At 39.3% G+C, this 21911-nt stretch overlaps 1 protein-coding gene across 4 annotated transcripts in view; it reads right to left on the bottom strand.

Annotated features, from left to right (window-relative positions):
* Window positions 1–21911, bottom strand: part of NBAS (NBAS subunit of NRZ tethering complex) — a 406503-nt gene that overhangs the window by 376852 nt on the left and 7740 nt on the right. For all 4 annotated transcript variants that reach the window (XR_012157919.2, XM_073335981.2, XM_073335983.2 and 1 more), the window contains exons 2-9: window positions 18425–18479; window positions 16596–16632; window positions 12472–12549; window positions 10125–10172; window positions 8224–8267; window positions 6676–6809; window positions 5364–5497; window positions 5166–5264 (exon numbers count right to left, since the gene is read on the bottom strand). Coding sequence is in view for 3 of the 4 variants with exons in the window: in XM_073335981.2 (XP_073192082.2) it covers window positions 5166–5264; window positions 5364–5497; window positions 6676–6809; window positions 8224–8267; window positions 10125–10172; window positions 12472–12549; window positions 16596–16632; window positions 18425–18479 (629 nt within the window). In the remaining variant the exon portion in view is untranslated. The remainder of the gene's footprint in view (window positions 1–5165; window positions 5265–5363; window positions 5498–6675; window positions 6810–8223; window positions 8268–10124; window positions 10173–12471; window positions 12550–16595; window positions 16633–18424; window positions 18480–21911) is intronic.

Raw genomic sequence — 21911 nt, 5'->3', positions numbered from 1 at the left:
CAGGTGGAGGCTTTGGTTTTGCTGTGTAAGAAGCATTTGAGGCTTTCTGAACTTCCTCTGTCCCTTCCCATTATGGGAAGCTGATGAGGTAACTTTAAAATTTGAGGGAAGGTTTTGAATTCCTCATCTTGTACCCCAACCCATTTTGGCAACAAGATGCATAACTGTACTCAGCACCTAATCCTGACACCGAACAAGTTTAACGTGTCTAATAATATTATCAGCAGTGAAACTTTAAAGTTTACACTTTTCACACAGCTATTGTTTCAAGTTGTCTGCAGACTCAACTGAACAGCATTACATCATTTATATTTATTTACTTTGCAATTATTGCATCTTGAGTCTTAAAATTGTTTTAAAATGAAAGCACAGACTCTTAAGCACAACTCTGTAGCACTTTAAAAGTGAACTTCAGTTATGTAGTAATTTTACAGGACTACATGATTATATTATACATATGCTAATGAATGAACCAGTCTGATTTCTCTCTCTCTCTCTCACACACACACACACACACACATACAGAGGAAAAGGAGAAAGCAAACAAACAGTAAGTAAAACAGTGGCATGTAAATTGGACAGTTGAAGTTCTTACCATTTCAATAAGCTAAAGCATTCACACTGGTCCACAATCAGGCAATTTTTAATCTAGCTGTCTCCCTTTAAATTCTCTCACTTTCTGGACAATAAGAATAACTCCAAGAAAAGACTTTGCTTACGAATCTTGAGCTCTCTGGTGTCAGAAGTCAAGAATTTTCTGACACCCAGAATGAATACAAAAATCAAGAGGAACAGAGGATTTGCTCACTCACAGGGTCAAAGTAACATCTGTTTCATTCTCCTCATCCACTTAATTAAAAAAAAAAAATCTTTCGAATACTTATTTTTAAACACTACTGAACATAAATTTTGAACAGTTGGAAGAACTTAATATGATACTGTTATTGTGAATTTAGGACCATAACTGAATGCTGATAGCTTTGATGGAAGCAATCCTCCAGCACTAGGTATCTTTCTTTTCATGCCAGAATGTTATTTATCCCCACAGAACAGATGGTATTTACGTAAAATATGAGGAAACAACTTTTATCAACTGTATGCTTCCTATTAAAATCAGCCATAATTGCTAATCCTCTGGCTACTGAACATTTCTAACAACAAAAGACACCTGATAACACTGTCTGCTGCTTTTGTTTACTTTACTTACTAATATCAGTCAAATGAAAGACTTTGACCAACCCACTGGAATAAGAAACACTTTTTATATAATAAATATTTTATTTATCTCTAAGTTTTCCATGCATAAATAGTTTTGACAAGATTGCTTTGTGAGCAAGTAACTACATGATATTCAGAGCTTCTATTACTCAACTGTCAAATACACCAATTGATTTATTTTCCATTTTTAGAAATTCCACAGCAGCTAACATACCTAGCATGAAAAAAAAAAAATCCCATAATGATGTAATTTTTACACAGAAAGAACGAAACAGCCAAGAACATCCAAGTAATGTCTGAATCAGTCACACACATACTATAAGCTAGTGTATTATCCAATATTCTTCACAGTACAGTAAAATTCATTCTGAAGGTTTAATCAACTCTCGATCACAAATCTGGCAGCAGGAAAGACGGCTTGTTTTAAAGATCTGGGAGCAAGCATAGTAAATGTCAAGCGCTAATAGGCTTGGCCTGAATGAGGCCCAGTGCAGCCAGGTACTATATAAGTTTCTCCATGCAGCTCTGCCAAAGCTTTTTAACTCTGACCTATAACACCCTGGAACTCTGGAGGAGGCTGTCACTTGTACTGAATTTGAATTATGCCAAGTTACGTGATATGCACAAATGAGGGAGAAGATGACCAAATTCTTTCACTTCTGACCAAAGCCAAGGTTAACCCACTAAGTCAGTAAACTCCAACATGCAAGTGTCCTACTTGAAAGGACTGTAAAGCAGAAGGACTGATGCTCTCCTTGTTAAGGAAAAAGGAGTTTGTTGAGTTGTAAGGATGGCCACCTAACTGGGCATGCATAATCAGAGCAGAAGTTCCCAACACCTCAACACAGTAATGTTGCCTTTAACATTTTTCAGCTTGGCTGGTGCAAATGAGAACATGCCTAGCTTCATCTCTGAAAATGATAGCACCAATTTTCCGTCTCAAACAGCAACAGTATCAGTTCTCATAGGAGAAATTCCACCTACCAAGACCAAAGTTTAGACTCTGCCACTGAAGAGAAACTGAAAAGAGTTAGGTTTTTAAAAATGGATTAATACATGAAAGAAATATTTGTTTTAGAGACACAAGTGTTTTAAATAATTAAAAATAACTGAAAAAAAAAAAAAAAGGAAAAAAAAGGAAAGGAAGCCACCTCCTACCCCATCTAAATCCAAATGAAGAGCCGCCGATTAGCCAGTCTTTCAAGTCCACTATCTGTGCCCGACACATTACAAAAAAATCAACATAGAAAGGCTTTGAATATCAAAGCCTGACATGTCATTGCAAAATTCAAATGCAAAGAAAAACTTGCATGAAAATAAAAATATTGTGATTCAAAACTGTACATTTTGCATGAACCTGATGTTACTCAAACAATGATCTCCCCATTCTAAGGTTGTGTGCTTTATTTGATAATTGAGAGCCACATAAGGAATTTAAGAAAATTCCTCTTAACATTTTTGGCATTTGGGATAATATTGTTCCATTTTGTGGAAAAGCAGGTTTGTCACATCAGCAAGTGTCCCTACATCTCCTCCCATGAACAAAATTCTCTCAAAACAACAGATACTGGCATCCTGGATCAGCCAAAAAAAAAAAAAGACTACTTTGGATAACTGTTAAAGGGGTTAACGTTTTCACTGCCTTGACGTCTATGGATTATTCCTGAGTTACACCAGTGTAAGCAAGAGAATAAGTCTCACTATTCCTCAACATAGAATCATAGAAGTGGAAGGGACTTTGAGAGGTCATCTAGTCCAGTCCTCTGCACTCAACGCAGGACTAAGTATTATCTAGACCATCCCTGACAGGTGTTTGTCCAACCTGCTCTTAAAAATCCCCAATGATGGAGATTCCATAACCTCCCTAGGCAATTTATTCCAGTGCTTAACCACTCTGACAGTTAGGAAGTTTTTCCTAATGTCCAGCCTAAACCGCCTTTGTTGCAATTTAAGCCCGTTGCTTTTTGTCCTATCCTCAGAGGTTAAGAACAACAATTTTTCTCCCTCCTCCTTATAACAACCTTTTATGTACTTGAAAACTGTTATCATGTCCCCTCTCAGTCTTCTTTTCTCCAGACTAAACAAACCCAATTTTTTCAATCGTCCCTCACAGGTCATGTTTCCTAGACCTTTAATCATTTTTGTTGCTCTTCTCCGGACTTTCTCCGATTTGTCCACAGCTTTCCTGAAATGTGGAGCCCACAACTGAACACAGTACTCCAGCTGAGGCCTAATCAGCGCGGAGTACAGTGGAAGAATTACTTCCCATGTCTTGCTTACAATACTCCTGCTAATACTTCCCAGAATTATGTTTGCCTTTTCTGCAAGTGTTACACTGTTGACTCATATTTAGCTTGTGATCCACTATGATCCCCAGATCCCATTCCACAGTACTCCTTCCTAGGCCATTTCCCATTTTGTTTGAATGCAACCGATTGTTCCTTCCTAAGTGGAGTACTTTGCATTTGTCCTTATTGAATTTCATCCTATTTTCTTCAGACTATTTCTCCAGTTTCTCCAGATCATTTTGAATTTTAATACTATCTTCCAAAGCACTTGCAATCCCTCCCACCTTGGTATTGTCAGCAAACTTTATAAATGTACTCTATGCCATTATCTAAATCATCGATGAAGATATTGATCAGAACCGGACCAGAACTGATGCCTGTAGGACCCCATTCGTTATGCCCTTCCAGCATGACTGTGAACCACTGATAACTACTCTCTGGGAACGATTTTCCAACCAGTTATGCACCCACTTTATAGTAGCTCCATCTAGGTTGTATTTCCCTAGTTTGTTTATGAGAAGGTCATGCGAGACATTATTAAAAGCAAAAGCCTTACTAAACATCTATAACGTAAGTTTCTCTTGAGCACATCTATGTAGCCGAACGCATATTATTTCATTCCTGTGGTAAAGACCAACAAAAAAGTTACAGTACTGTAAATAACTACCCTGGGTACTTAGGGATATTTGATGCAATAATGGAGGATTTCAGCAGTCAAGTTAAGTAGTTACGCATTTCACAATTACTATGCAACTTTAAAGCATTCTGAAGTAAAAAAAACATTTCTCATAAGTCTGTGGGCGTGGAGCCTGCCAGTAATCTCTGCTCTCTGACAGAGTGTTTAACCAATACTGGTTTGAAAGTATTAAGTAATGCCAAAGACTTTGTACATTCCTTGTAAATAAACAAGATTGCATCACGGAAAACACCAGATTCCATCAATTCCATCAATTGGAACAATTGGCAGAGCCCTAAACTTTGACTAGCCGCTCAGGTCAAAAAGGCAACAATATTTTAAAAGCCAAATTCTAACAATGTGAAAAATACTCTAATCACAACATTAAAAAGTAACACTGAATACTTAATTTCTTAATAAACTACTAACCATCCCATAGGAAGATGATATTATCAGTTGGAAGTACAGAAGAATGGAGAGAAAGTAGATTTGATTTATATGCATGGGATAGCAGGGAATTATAGCTTAGTATGGTAAATTCCATTTTAAAAAAAAGTTAACGTTGACACCTAAGAGCCTAATCCTAATAAGACAACTCTTGTTGACTTTAATGGGAGTCAGATCATGCCCTAATAAAGCAGAATTACAAATTTGGATCCTGATCCTGCGAATATGTATGCAAACTGTTCCACTGAGTCCACAAGTTTGCAGGATGGAAGCCACAACGACCATAAAGTTCCCCTAACTTTCCCATACATTCCACAGAGAACTGCATTCTTGCAGTTGTGTTCTGCATCATGAGCCTGAACTTATCAGTAAAATGACACAGTTCACCCAGAGACCATTCATAGTTAGAGACAGCAAGTCAGCAACAGGTATTCCTAAGAACCATTGCGTGAATGCATATAACTATATGCAGTACTCTTAGGTATTTATCACTACAATGATTATTCATGTTTTATTTAGTCTGATCAAAAGCTTACCTGTGCCCAAGATGATAAACCACCGTAGTTATTCCATGGGCATAATGGCTGCTGAAGTTGAAACTATGACTCTCTTGGAAGCTTTGGTTTGTTCCAACACTAGACCAGAAAAAATTAATAGAGTTTATATTTTAGAGGGGAAAAAGGTACTTCAAGTTTGTTCTGAAATGTACCACAAGCATCTGAGTTCATTTTTACCTTACAAGGTAACTTTTCAGTTCTCCACGATAATTGATGACTAGCAGTTCGGCTGACCATTGGGCACTTGCTTTATATTCTAGAAAGATCAATCCAGCAATTGCGTAGCTCAGATCTCCTGGAAAACTGGTTGCCTTTTACCAAACAACACAAAAAAAGACAGACATTTATAGGTAAAACACAAGGAAGCAGCTAAGTTGAACTAACAGAAATAATTCATATATATCATTAGTTCCAGAAGAAAATGAGGTTGCCCTTCACAATACTAAGGAAAGGCAGTCATGTTAACACAGAACATAAGGTGCTTAGACAATATATTGAGGGAAAGTGATTAAAAGATACCCAAAAACGTTAGCTCATAATAACTTGTCCTTCAGGCTGTGAAAGATTTATTGATTTTAATTCTGAAATTGTTATTAGCTTGCTGTAAACAGCATTACATTTCCTCAGATAAAAGACCATTTTGTTGAGATCCCTGTAGCAACAATGCCAACTTTGGATCATGATCAAATCAGAACATAAGCTGCACAGTGGCAGACCTGATCAGTACTTTCATGAGAAGGGGAAAAAAAAAAAAAAAAAAGGAAGTTCAGATGCTATTGCGGGTTGTGGTGCTGGCAGTGTTTCCTTAGAGCAGTGATACTCAGACCTCAGTGGTTCAGGAGCCAAATTAGTGATCAACATTACCCAAAAGAGCCACAGTAGTGTGAATTCATTGCTTTGTTGACTATTTTTATATACACACACACTATTCTCAAAGCAAAACGACTGACTAAGCATTATTATTTTATCAACTACAATTGCTTAATAACATAGTAAAAGCCTCCTGATTGGTTAATAATTAAATCACACTGTGTTTTAATATCATGTGCTGCAAAGAGCCAAAGGAGAGACATTAGAGAGCACGTGCAGCTCACGAGCCTCAGTCTGAGTATCATTGCCTCAGAGTCTGCCCCAATAAAGGTATTAGAGGCCACCGAAAGCTGTCGGATCAGCCATATTTTTGGAGGATAGTCACGATAAAGTTCCAGTCAGCTGTGTTCTTTGATGATCCATTGGCACTTTCAGCGAGAATTGTGAGCAGGAATAATGTACTTTGTTCATTTAACACTTGTAGCTCAGTTGTATTTAGTCTAAATATTTCATACTACACTACTAAACACTAATAGCACGTTTGTACTGTAAATCCTTGCACTAGAATATACTGCTATTAAACTTTTACAGAGGAGAGAGTAGAAGCAGTCATTTGAGTGCATACAAGTCACACAGGGTTCCACTGTATGAAACTTTATTTAATAAACAGAATAAATACCGGAGAAATTACGAAGAGCTCACTGCCCATCAGGTCAAATACTCTCACAGTTCCACTGCTTTCAGCATAGGCAAGCAGTGTGCAGTCATGACTCCATGCCACTCGTCTCCACTGTGTGTTAGGATCCTTCGGCACTACAGAGAAGGCAAGATGTATTCATAAAAATATGGCTATGGTTTCAATGGTTACATTATAAACTGTACTCAACTGTTTTCATCTATCAACTTTCTGAGTCTTAATTAGGACAATACAGAGTTTTGTTGGATCATGCAAATGAATCTTACTGTAACTCATCCACAGTAGTGGAAAACCTTGAGACTAGGAGTCTGAATTTCCTAACTTTTGTACTATAAAAATGTCATTCTTTACACAGCATTAATGTACTGCTTGCATATGTGGAAATCTTTTTAACAGCTTAAAAATAGAGTGATGTGAAAAAATAAAAGAGATATAACAGAAACTCTGCCTCAAAACTTTCCTTATTACACAGACACATGACAATTTTGTACATAGGTGTTACATAAAGTGTATTCTTTAAAGACTATAAAGAGTTCAATCATTGCACTATGCACTTCTTATTGTCCAGCAACAATAACTGATCATCTTACCACCTGAAAATAAGCATCCACTGGGATCAATTAGCAAAGAGAAGAGTACAGCCTATTCCAGGCAGCCTATCCCATTATCTAACAGACTTAAAATTAAGACTAGCAGAAGGAAAGAGAGAGACTGACTTGCTGGGTACATACAGTATTTCCAGCACTATAGTATTACCCTACTGAAAATTATTGTAACAAGTTTTTTGGAAGCTTACTGTAATTCTATTTTATGAACACTATTGCATCTATCCTACCATCATACTGCATTGATATGATTGTTTTAAAGGAAGAGCTTCCTTCCTCAGACCTAAAAGATGTCACATTTGAAGGAGTCATTTAAACACAACGGATAACCTTTCCAAAGGCACCTTAATCTCAGTTTCAAAATGATTTAGGAATCACTGAGTCTCACTGAAAGTCAATGAGATTTATGGCCCATAAGTCACCTAAGTGCTTTTGAAATTTTTCCCCAAGCATGACAGGAGGTAGTCAGATTAATAGGATAGAGAATGCAAAGGACTTTCAATTAGAGTTATGGTACCTTTAAAAAAAAATAAAAATGAAGTACTCCCTTCAGCTCCGATTACAAACATTTATTTGATCTTTAACTGAGCTTTGGTGGAGGACAGCTGAACCACTGTGCAGTCACACCATAACCAAGATGCTTTTGTACACATCAATGCTTGTAGCCTGTCTTGTTTTTTGATATTCAATACTCTACTACTGCCTCAACATGCCCTCTTAACTCTACACTCTCCACATCAGAGATTCAGGCTCAGTACGCTAGTCAGGGTGGAGGAAGGGAAAAGTGGAGAAAACACAGCCAGTCAGACTGTATCAATGTTATTAAAAGGTATTTCCTTAAAAGAGCACATGAATAATCTTTTAAACCCAATAAGCAATACTGCTGCTTAAGAAACCTCCTTGACATCAAAAAAGTTTTTCATACCTTGACATTTTCCAACAATGGATCCAAAGTCATCTTTTGCAGACCTGTAAATCATGAACAGATGTAATTAACTGAATTTAATGAAGAAAACTGAAAAATACTGCAGCATTTATAAAATAATTAGAAAAAAGAGTCAGAAGCATCCATTCCACCAGATTATATCAGCACCTGACAAACTAGGCAGTTAAATGTGGGACCTACACAAGCTCAGTATCCTGTAAGGCTAGTATTTCAAACACTGTGTAAAAATTCAGCCAGTTACAGCCACACAGTAAAAATGCAAACTTCAACCTTACATTCTAGGAAGTTTGACATTTGTGATGTTCTTGTCTATTTTCATCAAAACAGTTTTCATACATTTTCTTCTTTTACATATAAATAGCAGGTTTGATCTTCCAGCAAACGGATTTTTGTGAAGCAAGCAAATACACTCAGTCAAGACTTGTTCTGCAGATAAGTGTGTGGTGGTTGCCATTGAACTTGCAAATAAAGGTGGGTTGGCTGGCTCTTTTGGGGAAAGGTAAGTAAAAATCTCTACATCATTTTACTCAAATCAGTATTATGTGTAGAGCACCATAAATGTTCAAGGCACTTTACAGATAAGTAAAATGACAGCTCCTTGCCACAATCCAGTGAGATGCCAAACACCCCGTCAAGGTTCCTCCCCCACTCTGAATGCTAGGGTACAGATGTGGGGACCTGCATGAAAACCTCCTTAGCTTATCTTTACCAGCTTAGGTCAAAACTTCCCCAAGGTACAAAATATTCCACCCTTTGTCCTTGGATTGGCCGCTACCACCACCAAACTAATACTGATTACTGGGGAAGAGCTGTTTGGAAACGTCTTTCCCCACAAATACTTCCCAAAACCTTGCACCCCACTTCCTGGACAAGGTTTGGTAAAAACCCTCACCAATTTGCATAGGTGACCACAGACCCAAACTCTTGGATCTGAGAACAATGAAAAAGCATTCAGTTTTCTTACAAGAAGACTTTTAATAGAAATAGGAGTAAATAGAAGTAAAGAAATCCCCTCTGTAAAATCAGGATGGTAGATACCTTACAGGGGAATTAGATTCAAAACAGAGAATCCCTCAAGGGAAAACCTTAAGTTACAAAAAAGATACACAGACAGAAATAGTTATTCTATTCAGCATAATTCTTTTCTCAGCCATTTAAAGAAATCATAATCTAACACATACCTAGCTAGATTACTTACTAAAAGTTCTAAGACTCCATTCCTGGTCTATCCCCGACAAAAACAGCATATAGACAGACAGACACCCATTGTTTCTCTCCCTCCTCCCAGCTTTTGAAAGTATCTTGTCTCCTCATTGGTCATTTTGGTCAGGTGCCAGCGAGGTTACCTTTAGCTTCTTAAGCCTTTACAGGTGAGAGGAGTTTTCCTCTGGCCAGGAGAGATTCTAAAGGGGTTTACCGTTCCCTTTATATTTATGACACCCCCTCTTCCTTCCCCAATGTGACTTCAGTGAGAGAGGAGGACACTCAGCACCTCCAAAGGTTAAAGCCAGAGATTACTTAACAGGGCAAGCAATGAAATACAAAGGAGGGAGGGAGACACAAAGGAGTACAAAAGCAGTGAAAGATCATGAAATGTGCTTAGTGAAGTTCATCCATCTTGTTCATGTCTCTTTCGGTCTTCATTTTTAAAAATGCAGTCTTTGTGTTTATGGGCAGTGTCAGGAATAAAGCAAAGGGTGTAAAGCTGCTGCTTTTAAAGTTAATAGGTTCTAAGACCATTTAACAAATTCTGATGCCTAAAATACAAACAAAAAATTAACTTTACCTTTAAAAATATAGCTTATAAACCCCTAAATCCATTTTCCCAAGATACTCCATGAAATTGGTAGTGAAATGATAGATAATACTGAGTTACCTACCTGATTTCTACACATTGGTCCTGAACAACTGCCAACAGTTTACCATGACTGAAAGGGGGAAAAAAAAGCATTTCACGTTAAAATTCAATTAAAATAAAAAGTTGCTTTTGTGAAACATGGGTCACGCAATTAGGTATCACTTTACAAACTCAAAAAGAAAAGGAGTACTTGTGGCACCTTAGATACTAACCAATTTATTTGAGCATAAGCTTTCGTGAGCTACAGCTCACTTCATCGGATGCATACTGTGGAAAATACAGAAGATGTTCTTATACATACAAACCATGGAAAAATGGGTGTTTACCACTACAAAAGGTTTTCTCTCCCCCCACCCCACTCTCCTGCTGGTAATAGGTTATCTAAAGTGATCACTCTCCTTACAATGTGTATGATAATCAAGGTGGGCCATTTCCAGCACAAATCCAGGGTTTAACAAGAACGTCTGAGGAGGTGGGGAGGGGTATAATTCTTGACATCTGATTTGTGTCCATTTATTCTTTTATGTAGAGATTGTCCAGTTTCACCAATGTACATGTCAGAGGGGCATTGCTGGCACAAATCAGATGTCAAGAATTATAACATTAATAAACCAGTCGGAGAACACTTCAATCTCTCTGGTCACGCGATTACAGACATGAAAGTTGCGATATTACAACAGAAAAACTTCAAAACCAGACTCCAGCGAGAGACTGTTGAATTGGAATTCATCTGCAAATTGGATACAATTAACTTAGGCTTGAAGAGAGACTGGGAATGGTTAAGTCTTTATGCAAGGTAATCTATTTCCCCTTGTTTTTTCCTACCCCCTTCCCCCGTTCCTCAGACATTCTTGTTAAACCCTGGATTTGTGCTGGAAATGGCCCACCTTGATTATCATACACATTGTAAGGAGAGTGATCACTTTAGATAACCTATTACCAGCAGGAGAGTGGGGTGGGGGGAGAGAAAACCTTTTGTAGTGGTAAACACCCATTTTTTCATGGTTTGTATGTATAAGAACATCTTCTGTATTTTCCACAGTATGCATCCGATGAAGTGAGCTGTAGCTCACGAAAGCTCATGCTCAAATAAATTGGTTAGTCTCTAAGGTGCCACAAGTACTCCTTTTCCTTTTGCGAATACAGACTAACACGGCTGTTACTCTGAAACGTGTCATTTTACAAACTCAGATTTAAATTCTGTCTTACATTCCAAGTGAAAATAATTGGATGACGACAATTATTAGAAGATACTGGTACCCACAATGTAAATTAGCAGTTAGTAGATTCCATATGTCACTGGCTGCATCATATCACTCAGGACTATTAATATCTCATTTTTTGTTAGCACTAACTATTAAAAAAACTTAAATGGTTGTTCCAAAGGAGGTCAGAGTCAAACACTGCTGAAGGATAATTTCAAAGGCAGAAATATTTGTAATTATGCCTGCTAAGACAGGAGTTAATCAAATATCATGTTTCAGGGTGATCACTACTGGGGCGAGGAAGGAAATTCTCATCCTGCCTCAAATATACAGCATTGCACAATTACGTTATTGAAGAAGGGGTCTCCCCTTCTTCTGAAGCATCAGGCACAGACCATTGCCTTCAGTCAGATACCAAAAATGCTGAACCTTTGTTCAGATCCAATATGACACATACTATGTTTGAGAGCCATAATAAAACACCCTGAGTAAAGCTATTGCAAACTAATATCAGGTCATGCAATCCTCCTATGTATACATTTTCCATTTCTTTATTTAACTATTGTAAAACAGCTATTTTTAGTACCAGAATTTTTCCACACATCAAAGGCCAGACTTAGAAGGTGCTGAGCTGCTCCGGGAAACTACATTATACTCACCTCCCACTAATTTTAACGGAACTTGATGACATAGCATCTTGCAGGTTCTAGGACTTTAGTAAAGCAAGCCTTGACAAGTCACCCAGTAGATTCTCAGCCAAAGATTCATCCTACTTACTTGCAAATTGAGCTCGCATTCAGGGGTGAGCAGGAGGAGGAGGATGGAAGCCTGCATGCAGTTCCACACACAGCAGATATGATGGGTAAAACTAAATGAGATGGTTCAGACAACACTGCCAAACCACTAGCCTCAGGGACAGGGAGGCCACCAAAGTTAAACCCATGACCAAATCTGGACCCATACCTTATTTTCTTCTTCTTCAGCTCATGTCTCTCTGATAATGCTAAATTATTGCTGTCTAAATAGAATTTTTTATATGCTAGCTCAACTAACTTATTACAAAAATTACTAGAAAGAGTGAGCTTGCCTTTTTTTCCCCCATAAATGTATATGAAACAGTGTGTGTCAACAAAGACACAGAAAGAAAAATGATATCCCTCTTACCTTGCAAGCACTAGATGCCAGTTAATCTGCTTACTAACCAGACGAACAAGCCCAGCAGGGAGGGAAAACTTTGCAGGGCTGAAATACCAAGTATATTCAGATTAGAATGTGAGGTTTTAAAATTGATACAATATAAATCAAAACAGTAATATGTAAGAAATATATGGCAGATTAATTGGTTTCAAAAGGTCACTCTAAAATATTACCCTAAAAGTTATTTTTTATTTCAGAAAAAAAAATTCCCAGCTGGAAGTCAGATGTCCAAAACTATTTTGGGTGCTTTTGTTTTTAAACAACAAATGCATACGTTATGAAAGCTTAAAAGAAATTTCCCACAACATACACAAATGAAGGCCGTAAACCTGCAAAGGGATCCATGCATACGGACCTAACATCTGCCTGGAGTCCAATGACTTCAAAAGGCAACATATTGCTGTAAACGCCCGACTCTGTCAAATCCAATTCCAAGATCAAAACCCAGGTGCACACTTCATGTTAGAAAAGTATATACAGACAGATTTATGTGTGTAGTCTACTGCTATTTGAAGGAAATATCTTGCCATTCAAATGATACCAGAGGGATCCAGCCAATCAGAGAAACAAGAAAAATCAAAACTTAGAATCTGACTAAATGGCAGACTAAATATTGAAATGAATCTAAATAATTAAACTTACAGTCTAAGATTGTCATTTATGTATACCAATGGCTCTCAAACTTGTTTTTTTTACTGGTGACCCCTTTCACATAGCAAGTCTCTGAGCGTGACCCCCCGCCTTAAATATATAAAAAAAAAGTGTTTTTAATTTATAACGCCATTATAAATGCTGGAGGCAAAGCGGGGTTTGGGGTTGAGGCTGTCAGCTTGTGACCCCCCCATGTAATAACCTCGCGACCCCGAGGGGTCCCAACCCCCAGTTTGAGAACCATGTATACTATATCCTGCTAGAGACCTTTCTAGAACCTTTTATTTTAAACATATTACACTGAATTGCAAATTAAGATTAGCAATGATGTGGCAGTCCAGTGGAAACAGTGGCTCCTCCAATTCTAGAGTCTTCCTTGTATTTTTTCCTTTATTTCTTGAAATAGAACCTATGCTTACATTTTTATTTTGTCCATTATAGTATGAGTTTATCAGAACAATTTTTACTGTGTGTTTTGTGATCTATGCATTGTATTCCTTCCCTTCTATCCCTATGCCACTCCCAATTACTTATAGGAAAAGTTATTTTATACTTCTGATAAAACTAGATCACAGCTTTCAAGTGGATACATGTAATCCTTAAAAAAAGTGATGAATTACTTTTCTGCATGTTGGAATACTGTAAAATTCAAAGCAAGTTACACTAGCATGAACTGATTCTGAATATAATTGTGTTTATTTCAAGTTTTGTATGAAAAACAAAAATGCTTTGCACTTTTAGATGGCTGTGTTGGTCATCAAATGATTTCATAAGTATAACCCCATTTTACAGATGGGAAAACTAATGTGTTAAGAGGCTGTCTGACCTCAAGCAAATCACTTTACAAGTCAGTAGCATAGTCCACAATCATGTCTAGGGCCCTACCAAATTCACAGCCATGAAAAACGCATCACAGACCATGAAATCTGGTCTCCCCCCACATGAAATATGGTCTTTTGTGTGCTTTTACCTTATACTACACAGAGTTCAAGGGGGAGATCACAATTTCTCAAATTGGGAGTCCTGACTCAAAAGGGAGTTGCAGAGGGGTTGCAAAGTTATTTTAGGGAGTTCATGGTATTGCCACCTTTATTTCTGCACTGCCTTCAGACCTGGGCAGCTGGAGAGCGGTGGCCATTGTCCGAGCACCCAGCTTTTAAGGCAGCAGAAGTAAGGGTAGCAATTTCATACCATGTCATCCTTACTTCTGTGCTGCTATTGGAGGTGGCTCGGCCTTCAGAGCTGGGCTCCTGGCCAGCAGCCACCACTCTCCAGCTGCCAACCTCTAAAGACAGCCTGCCTCCTGCAGCAGCGCAGAAATAAGGGTAGCAATACTGCAACCCCCCACATACAATAACCTTGCAACTCCCCCACAACTCCTTTCTGGGTCAGAACCCCTAAAATTACAACACCGTGAAATTTCAGATTTAAATATCTGAAATCATGAAATCTATGATTTTTAAAATCCTATGACTGAAATAGACCAAAATGGACTGTGAATTTGGTAGGGCCCTAGTCATAACATCTCCAGACCACAGTCTCCTGCATGGAGTTTAAACTGTAAAGTGAGTGCCTTGTGAAATACAAGTATGGAAATGCAGTGAAAAAAAAAGTAATGAGAAAAGAATAAAATGAAAAATATTCAATAGGAGAGCAACAGCACTTCAGGAAGGAGAATGCCGTAAGAGAATTTCTAATGACTTGGTGATGCTCACCGCAGGTAAATATCATGAGATGCATATTAAGAATGGAGAAAAGTAGTAAGTCTGAACTCAGCACTCTAGATGCTGCAGAACTGAGTAGTAAAGGAGCAGGACCAAGGAAATATACAGTTTACAAGCTCAACCAAGAACTTGAATACTTCTAATACAGCGTTTCTCAAATGCAGGCATGCAGGCACCAAGGGCTTTTCTTGCAGTCACAGCCTCCGGGGCTGCAATTGGGTGGGAGGACCCACCTCCTGCCCCTCCCTGGTGCTGCTGGATGGACAGCCTTGGTGTTGGTTGCTGGGGCTTCCAGCAAGGGTTGGACAGCCAGAGAATTCCCCATCTTCCCAGGGGAGATGGGGCTCAGAATTTAGGCTTCAGCCCGGCAGGTGGTGGGAGAGGCAGGCTCTGGCTGCGGGGCTTCAGGCTCCGGCCCCCGCACTGCGTCCCCCGGCCAACACCCCACCCCACATCGCCCCACCTCCTGCTGCATCCCCCGATCCTCCATCCAGGACTTAATTTGTCCCCTGGGGCTAAGTCTGCTGTAAAAAGTGATACCTGCATGTTGGTTAATATCACCTTTCACAGCAGATTTACTAGCTAGCAGCAAACAAATTACAATGATTTGCACATGTATATGTGCATATTTATTTATTTTTTCCTAGAGCTAATTAAGTATTTTATGGAAAAAATGTGACAACGGCCACCAGCAAGAGTTGGTGGATGCACTCTGAGGCCACCAAATAATTTGTCCTCAGAACTCCTGGTCTAGTAGCACAGATAAAGCCTAGAGAGCGTACAAGCTCAAAGAAAAGAAAAAGAAAAAACACTCGAGTTGCTGACAAGAAGAACATTATTGTCCATCAAATCACACAGCAAATGGAACCAAGGGACATTGTTTATGAAGAGAGGTATGGCCCTCAAACCAGAGAAACAGAAATTCCCACATCCGTGAAAACTATATCCTGCTAAATATCAGAACGACTAGCATGTTTGACAGGGTCACTTATGTGGTGGATTACCAGGTTCATCCCAATTGTCTCAAGGGATTAGCAAGTATAAAAGTCTATCCTTCCATGGGGCCAGGGGTGCAGCAACCATTCATAGTTAGGCTTCTGATCACAGAACCTCTTTACATAGAATCTTGCACTTGCTAGCCACAAGACTGAGATGATCATCCACTTTCCCTTCCAATTCCTTACATTTGGGGTCACCGCAGGAATGGTATGTCTCATTTTAAGGAATTGGGAAACTGGTTTTGTCTGACCATTTACTTATTTTATAAGCACCAGTGTATTCAGCACAGTGTCACCACAAAGAAAGAGAGCCCTGCACCCAATAATATAAAGAATATAGCCAATAATATAAATATAAAAGAGCCAATAATATAAATCTACATATACTGTTTATTATGACTCAGCACTTTGATATGGAGTCACGGAGATAAACATGGAATCCTACAATGTCATTTGGTTGTTTACAGAGTCACTTTTTAGTGGAGAAACTCACTTTAGTGGCCAAATTCTGACTCCAATACCTGTTGGCAGATTTAACAAGCACAACGTGGCCATAAATTGGGTTCAGTGGAACAGAAATTCTCAAGAGAAGCAGGATTGAGGAGGGAGGTGTGTCTTTACTGGCATGGCAAAAAAAATAACCTTCTAAAGCAAAAAATTTTATGACAACAAATATTTGGCAAAAATTTAATCTTCTTGTTTCCAACTTCAAACTTACCTGTACCAGATATACTGAAGCAAAAATAATGCAGGACCTATGAAAAGAGAAAAGCAATAAATTGAGACAGTTACTTCAACAGTTTAAAAAAAAAAAATCAGTCCTCAAATTACAGCAGAAAATAAAAATACAAATAGGGCAATTTCCTGCAATATCCTGGATAAACCTTACTGAATTATGTTTAATACCGTTGGGCTCCATTTATTAAAAATGCAATTGTTAATGGGTTATTGAGGGATTGTATGTGTTTCCATGGAAAAGGTAAAAATACAGCGCCTCCAGGAAGTGAGAACAGAGGGTGATCAGTCAAAGTCAGTCCAGTTGTAACATCTCCAGAGGAACACCACTCCCTGGAAAGATCCACAAACTAATTCTAATTGGATTCTCCAGGAACCAACAGACAAAGAAAGGATTTTTGGACAAATAACCTAGTAGTAAACTGACTCATGGCGTTCTTCCTGATTCAGTAAATGGACAGGACCTCTAGTCCACGAAGGCCTCAGTCCTTAGGGAGGGGTTGGAAGGACTGGCCTACTGATACCCCATAAGACTGTGTTTTTGTTCTGAGTAAAGGGTGTTACAAACTTGAAACCATAGGAAGAGCCCTGTGTAGGATATGATGGACTGCTCGCCACCCAGAGCCCATGTTGGAGTTGGGGTTATCTCTGGTAAGTTTATTAGCACACGTATAGGTTCTTTTATTGTTTTAACATGTTTTCTCAGTATTGCTTTTGCCTTAAGAGTAAAATGTGCTTGCTAAAGAAGAGCTGTTTAGTAGATTAAGTGTGGTAATCACATCTCTCTCAAGAGAAGACAAAAAAGCCTACTTAAGCAGCCTGTCTTTTGATGCAGGGCTTCCAGTTTAGGCAGGGAATTGTTCAGCCTGGAACTACCAGAGTCAGAAGGGAGAGGGACAACTGCTGAGGAACCAGAAGCCTAGAGTGGATGCACTTGCTTGATCGTAGAAGGGGAATACAGGTACAGTTTCCCTGAATTGTGACACTGGGAACTCTCAGAAAAAGTATTTTTGGCATAAAAATGAATATTCTTTGTATTTCTACTTGACCACTGAATCACAAATTTTATGAAAAAAGTTAATACAGAGTTCAAACCCCATGCAATTTTGAAAACTCAATGAAAAGCATCTGGGGGGTGAAAATTACTAACATGCATACATCAATCATAGTAATAGCAGCATACCATGATTTTAAATACCTTTTTGTAGAAGTGTCCAGGAATTCTAACTAAAAACATTAGGTCTGACAAAGGCACATGCCAAAACCTCAATATCATTCTGCAGTAATACAGATGCTTGTCAGATGTATGTTTTATTAGTGTGCCCCAATGGGGTACTATCTAGCCAGAACAAAAACTCACAACTAAGAAGATACAAAGGGAAAATGATAAAAAGCTGTTCCCAAATTGATACATAGTATATGTTACATTATACTAGCCCAGTGGTTCTCAAACTTTTGTACTGGTGACCCCTTTCACATAGCAAGCCTCTGAGTAGGACCCCCCCCCTTATAAATTAAAAAACACTTTACTTTTTTATATATTTAACACCATTATAAATGCTGGATGCAAAGTGGGGCTTGGGGCGGAGGCTGACAGCTCGCGACCCCCCCCCACCATGTAATAACCTTGCGACCCCCTGAAGGGTCGCGACCCCCTGAAGGGTCCCGATCCCCAGTTTGAGAACCCCTATACTAGCCCCATCATGATACCAGGCATAGCAAAGCCTGTAAGCAGAACCCACACAAAGATCATTTAAGCCATAAAATATAAAACCAGTAAACAATCCTTCAATGAAAATAAGTCATATTTACCTGTAATTGCTCTAGTGATGATAAAGGATGCACCATGTTTTTTGTTGCCTCTTGGCTGCAATTACAACAATACATTAATCGTGTAACATCTGAACAATCCAATATTCATGTACATACTCAGTGAATGCACTTGATAAACCCTCTGCTCCTCTAAAAACTTCTCATTTAATTTTGACCATTCCCAATTCCATATTAAACTGCAAAAGCTAAGAGACTGTATAACTGAACATTCAGTATGTGCCAAATTGTAATAAAAACAGAACATTATCATAGGATACAATTGTTCAATGTGCTGTCATTGGTGCACTGCATTCTGATTGTGCATGAGAAAAAGTCTCTGGGTCAAAAGGCTTACGTGAAAGAGCAAGAACTTTTATAGCAACAGGTCCCTTTCTATATGTATTTCTGCCGAGTAAAACACCTATTTACAGACCATTTTCTCTCCCCAGTACCCTTCTTCCACCTTTCCTTCTCCCACATAATCTCACTAATACTCTACTTCTGCAGCAATGTCACTATGCTCCATTTTGCATCCACTGAATGGCATACAGAGAACTCATGGTTTCTATCTCAAGCAAAAAGGAGCAGTGCAGGAGAGCTACATAGCAAGAGGAGGAAGCAATATAATCAGCCAGGACAAAAGGGAAAGCATTACAGGAAAGAACCAAGCAAGGAAAAAGTACATACAATCAAAAGGGAGATCCAAAGAGAGGGGAGAGACAACAGAACTTGGGATAAGTGCTCTTGCCCATAAAAAGAGGATGAGACTACTTCTCAAAGAAAAAGAAAAAGGAAGGAGGAAGAAGTGAAAAGGAGTAAGAACAGAGGGACAACACAGATAAAGAGGAAAGGAAGAAATCACAAGCAGAGCTTAAAGCAGTGGTTTTCAACCTGTGGTCCACAGACCCCTGGGAATCCGGAGATTATGTCTAAGATTCCAAAGGGGCCCGCAACTCCATTTAAAGTTTTTTAGGGGTCTGCAAATGAAAAAAAGTTTGAAAGCCACTGGCTTAAAGTCATTCTTCATTCACATATGGTTGTCGTTCTCTAGTCAAAATCTCATAGCACCACAAACTGAAGGAGAGTGAAGGAAGGAAGTACAACTACTCTTAGGTCAACGACTAGGTTAATGGAGCAGATTGTTTTATGACAATCATGCCAGTGACAAAGGTAAGAATTTTTTTAAAAAATATTTAAGGCTATGCTTTTCAAAAATGAATGCCCATAGTCAGGTTTCCAAGTCCATATTTTGAGATCAATAGGAACTGTGGGATATTCAGCACTTCTGAAAAATCAGGCCACTTGTTACATGTCTAAATGCATGCATATTCAGACACCTAAGTCCTAGGCTCCCAATTTGAAAATCTTGGCCTAGGTAGATACTCTTTTTATTTAATGTTTGCAAAGCCTTTTAAAGAAATATTTTTACAGTGTCAACAGCTCTTTAGAATGCCTCTTTGTTGTGTCTCAGTGTGGGTGAGCTGAAAGGAGGAGTACACACAGCTGCCCCAATAAACAATTTGCCCGGTAAAGGTTCATCAGCAAGGCAGCAATGTGACCACAGTTTCTGTATAGCAGGTGTGGCCAAACTGTTGCTCGTGAGTGTTAGGATATAGATATTCAGGCCTGTCTGTAAAGGCCTATACGCTAAGAATTTAGGTATATTCTTATCACTTGGCTAGTGATAGAGGTATAAAAGAAAGAATCAAAATCACTGTCTGCTGGTGTAAGGGCCTTCTCTTACTGTGACAGTCTGAGGCCCTGTTGTTAGGCTAAGGCCTTTGGCTAAGCAGCAGAGGCAGCCATAAGCTGGGAAGCGAACGGTCACATCCTCACATTCCAAACTAGTCACATTGAAATAAGGTGCTATTGGGCTGTTAGGCACTATCAGGACAGGATTGTATTCCTATCACCTCCAGAGAAAGGGAAGTGCCTAGAAAATGTAAAAGGAAACTTAGTTTGATAGCATCCTGTCTGGCAAGAACTCACTTATCAATAGCTGGGATGTGAAATCCTCACTTCTGTATTGTTTTGTCATTATAGTTCCCACTTTGCTGTTGTTTGTCTGTATAATCTCTGTCTGGTTCTGTGATTGTTCCTGTCTGCTGTATAATTAATTTTGCTGGGTGTAAACTAATTGAGGTGGTGGGATATAATTGGTTACATAATCATGTTACAATATGTTAGGATTGGTTAGTTAAATTTCAGGAAAATGATTGGTTAAGGTATAGCTAAGCAGAACTCAAGTTTTACTATATAATCTGTAGTCAATGAGGAAGAGACTGGGGTGTGGGTGGGGGTGGGCATGTGGGTGTGTGAGATGGGAACAGGGAATGGGGGTAAGAAAATTGGAATCATGTTTTGCTAAAGGGGGAGATGGGAACAGGGAATGGGGGTAAGAAAATTGGAATCATGTTTTGCTAAAGGGGGAGATGAGAACAGGGAATGGGAGTAAGGAAGTTGGAATCATGTTTGGCTAAGGGCAGGAATGGGAACAGGGAGACAGGTGTAAGGCTTTGTGGTGTCAGAGCTGGGAAGGAGGATACTAAGGAAGGAAACTGGAATCATGCTTGCTGGAAGTTCACCCCAATAAACATCGAATTGTTTGCACCTTTGGACTTCGGGTATTGTTGCTCTCTGTTCATGCGAGAAGGACCAGGGAAGTAAGTGGGTGAAGGAATAAGCCCCCTAACAGTGAGCCATATGTGGCTCTTTTACAGTTAAAGTGCAGCTCCCAGAGCGCCCCCCCTCACCTACAAGACGGGGCAGGAGGGAACTTGAGGCTTTTGCCCTGCAATGGGGCGGTAGGACTCGGGGGAAGGAAGGGGGACTAAGGGCTTTAGCCCAGCAAGGGGGCATCAGGGGAGAAGCCCCGCACCCTAACAGGTGCTGCCCCACAGGGCAGGTTGTGTGTGTGTGTGTCTTGCAGCTCTCGAACTTCTAAAGATTACCGTACAGTGGAGTCACATCTTACGCGGGGGTTAGGTTCTAAAATCAGTGCATAAGGCGAAAATCGCGTAAAGCCAAAAAGAGAGAGAGAGGAATGAAAGAATAAAAAAGGGAGAAAAAAGGACTTCAGTGTTGTTTTGCGCAAACCAGAGTGCCTCAGGATGGCCAGGAGCACTGTCTACGATCAGCAACACTTTAAACGCAAATCCTTTCTCTTCAAGGTACCACTTGACTTCCGGAATGAAATACTTGTGGAACCAATCCAGAAATAATGCTGCCGTCACCCAAGCCTTTTTATTTGATTGTCAGAACACAGGCAGGAGATTTTTGTTCTTGCCTTTTAGGGCACGGGGATTTTCAGCCCTGTAGAGCAAGTCCAGCTTTATTAAATGCCCAGCCACTCTGCCACATAACACAGTAACATGGTCTTTAGCTGCTTTGAAGCCAGGGGCTTGTCTTTCTGATTTCGAAGCGTAAGTGCGGTTGGGCATTTTTTTCCAGAAGAGCCCAGTCTCGTCAGCATTAAAAACTTGTTCCA

The sequence above is a fragment of the Lepidochelys kempii genome, chromosome 3 (assembly GCF_965140285.1).
Source record: "Lepidochelys kempii isolate rLepKem1 chromosome 3, rLepKem1.hap1, whole genome shotgun sequence".
In the NCBI taxonomy this organism is placed as follows: Eukaryota; Metazoa; Chordata; order Testudines; family Cheloniidae; genus Lepidochelys; species Lepidochelys kempii.
This window is presented reverse-complemented; position numbering and strand designations above follow the sequence as displayed.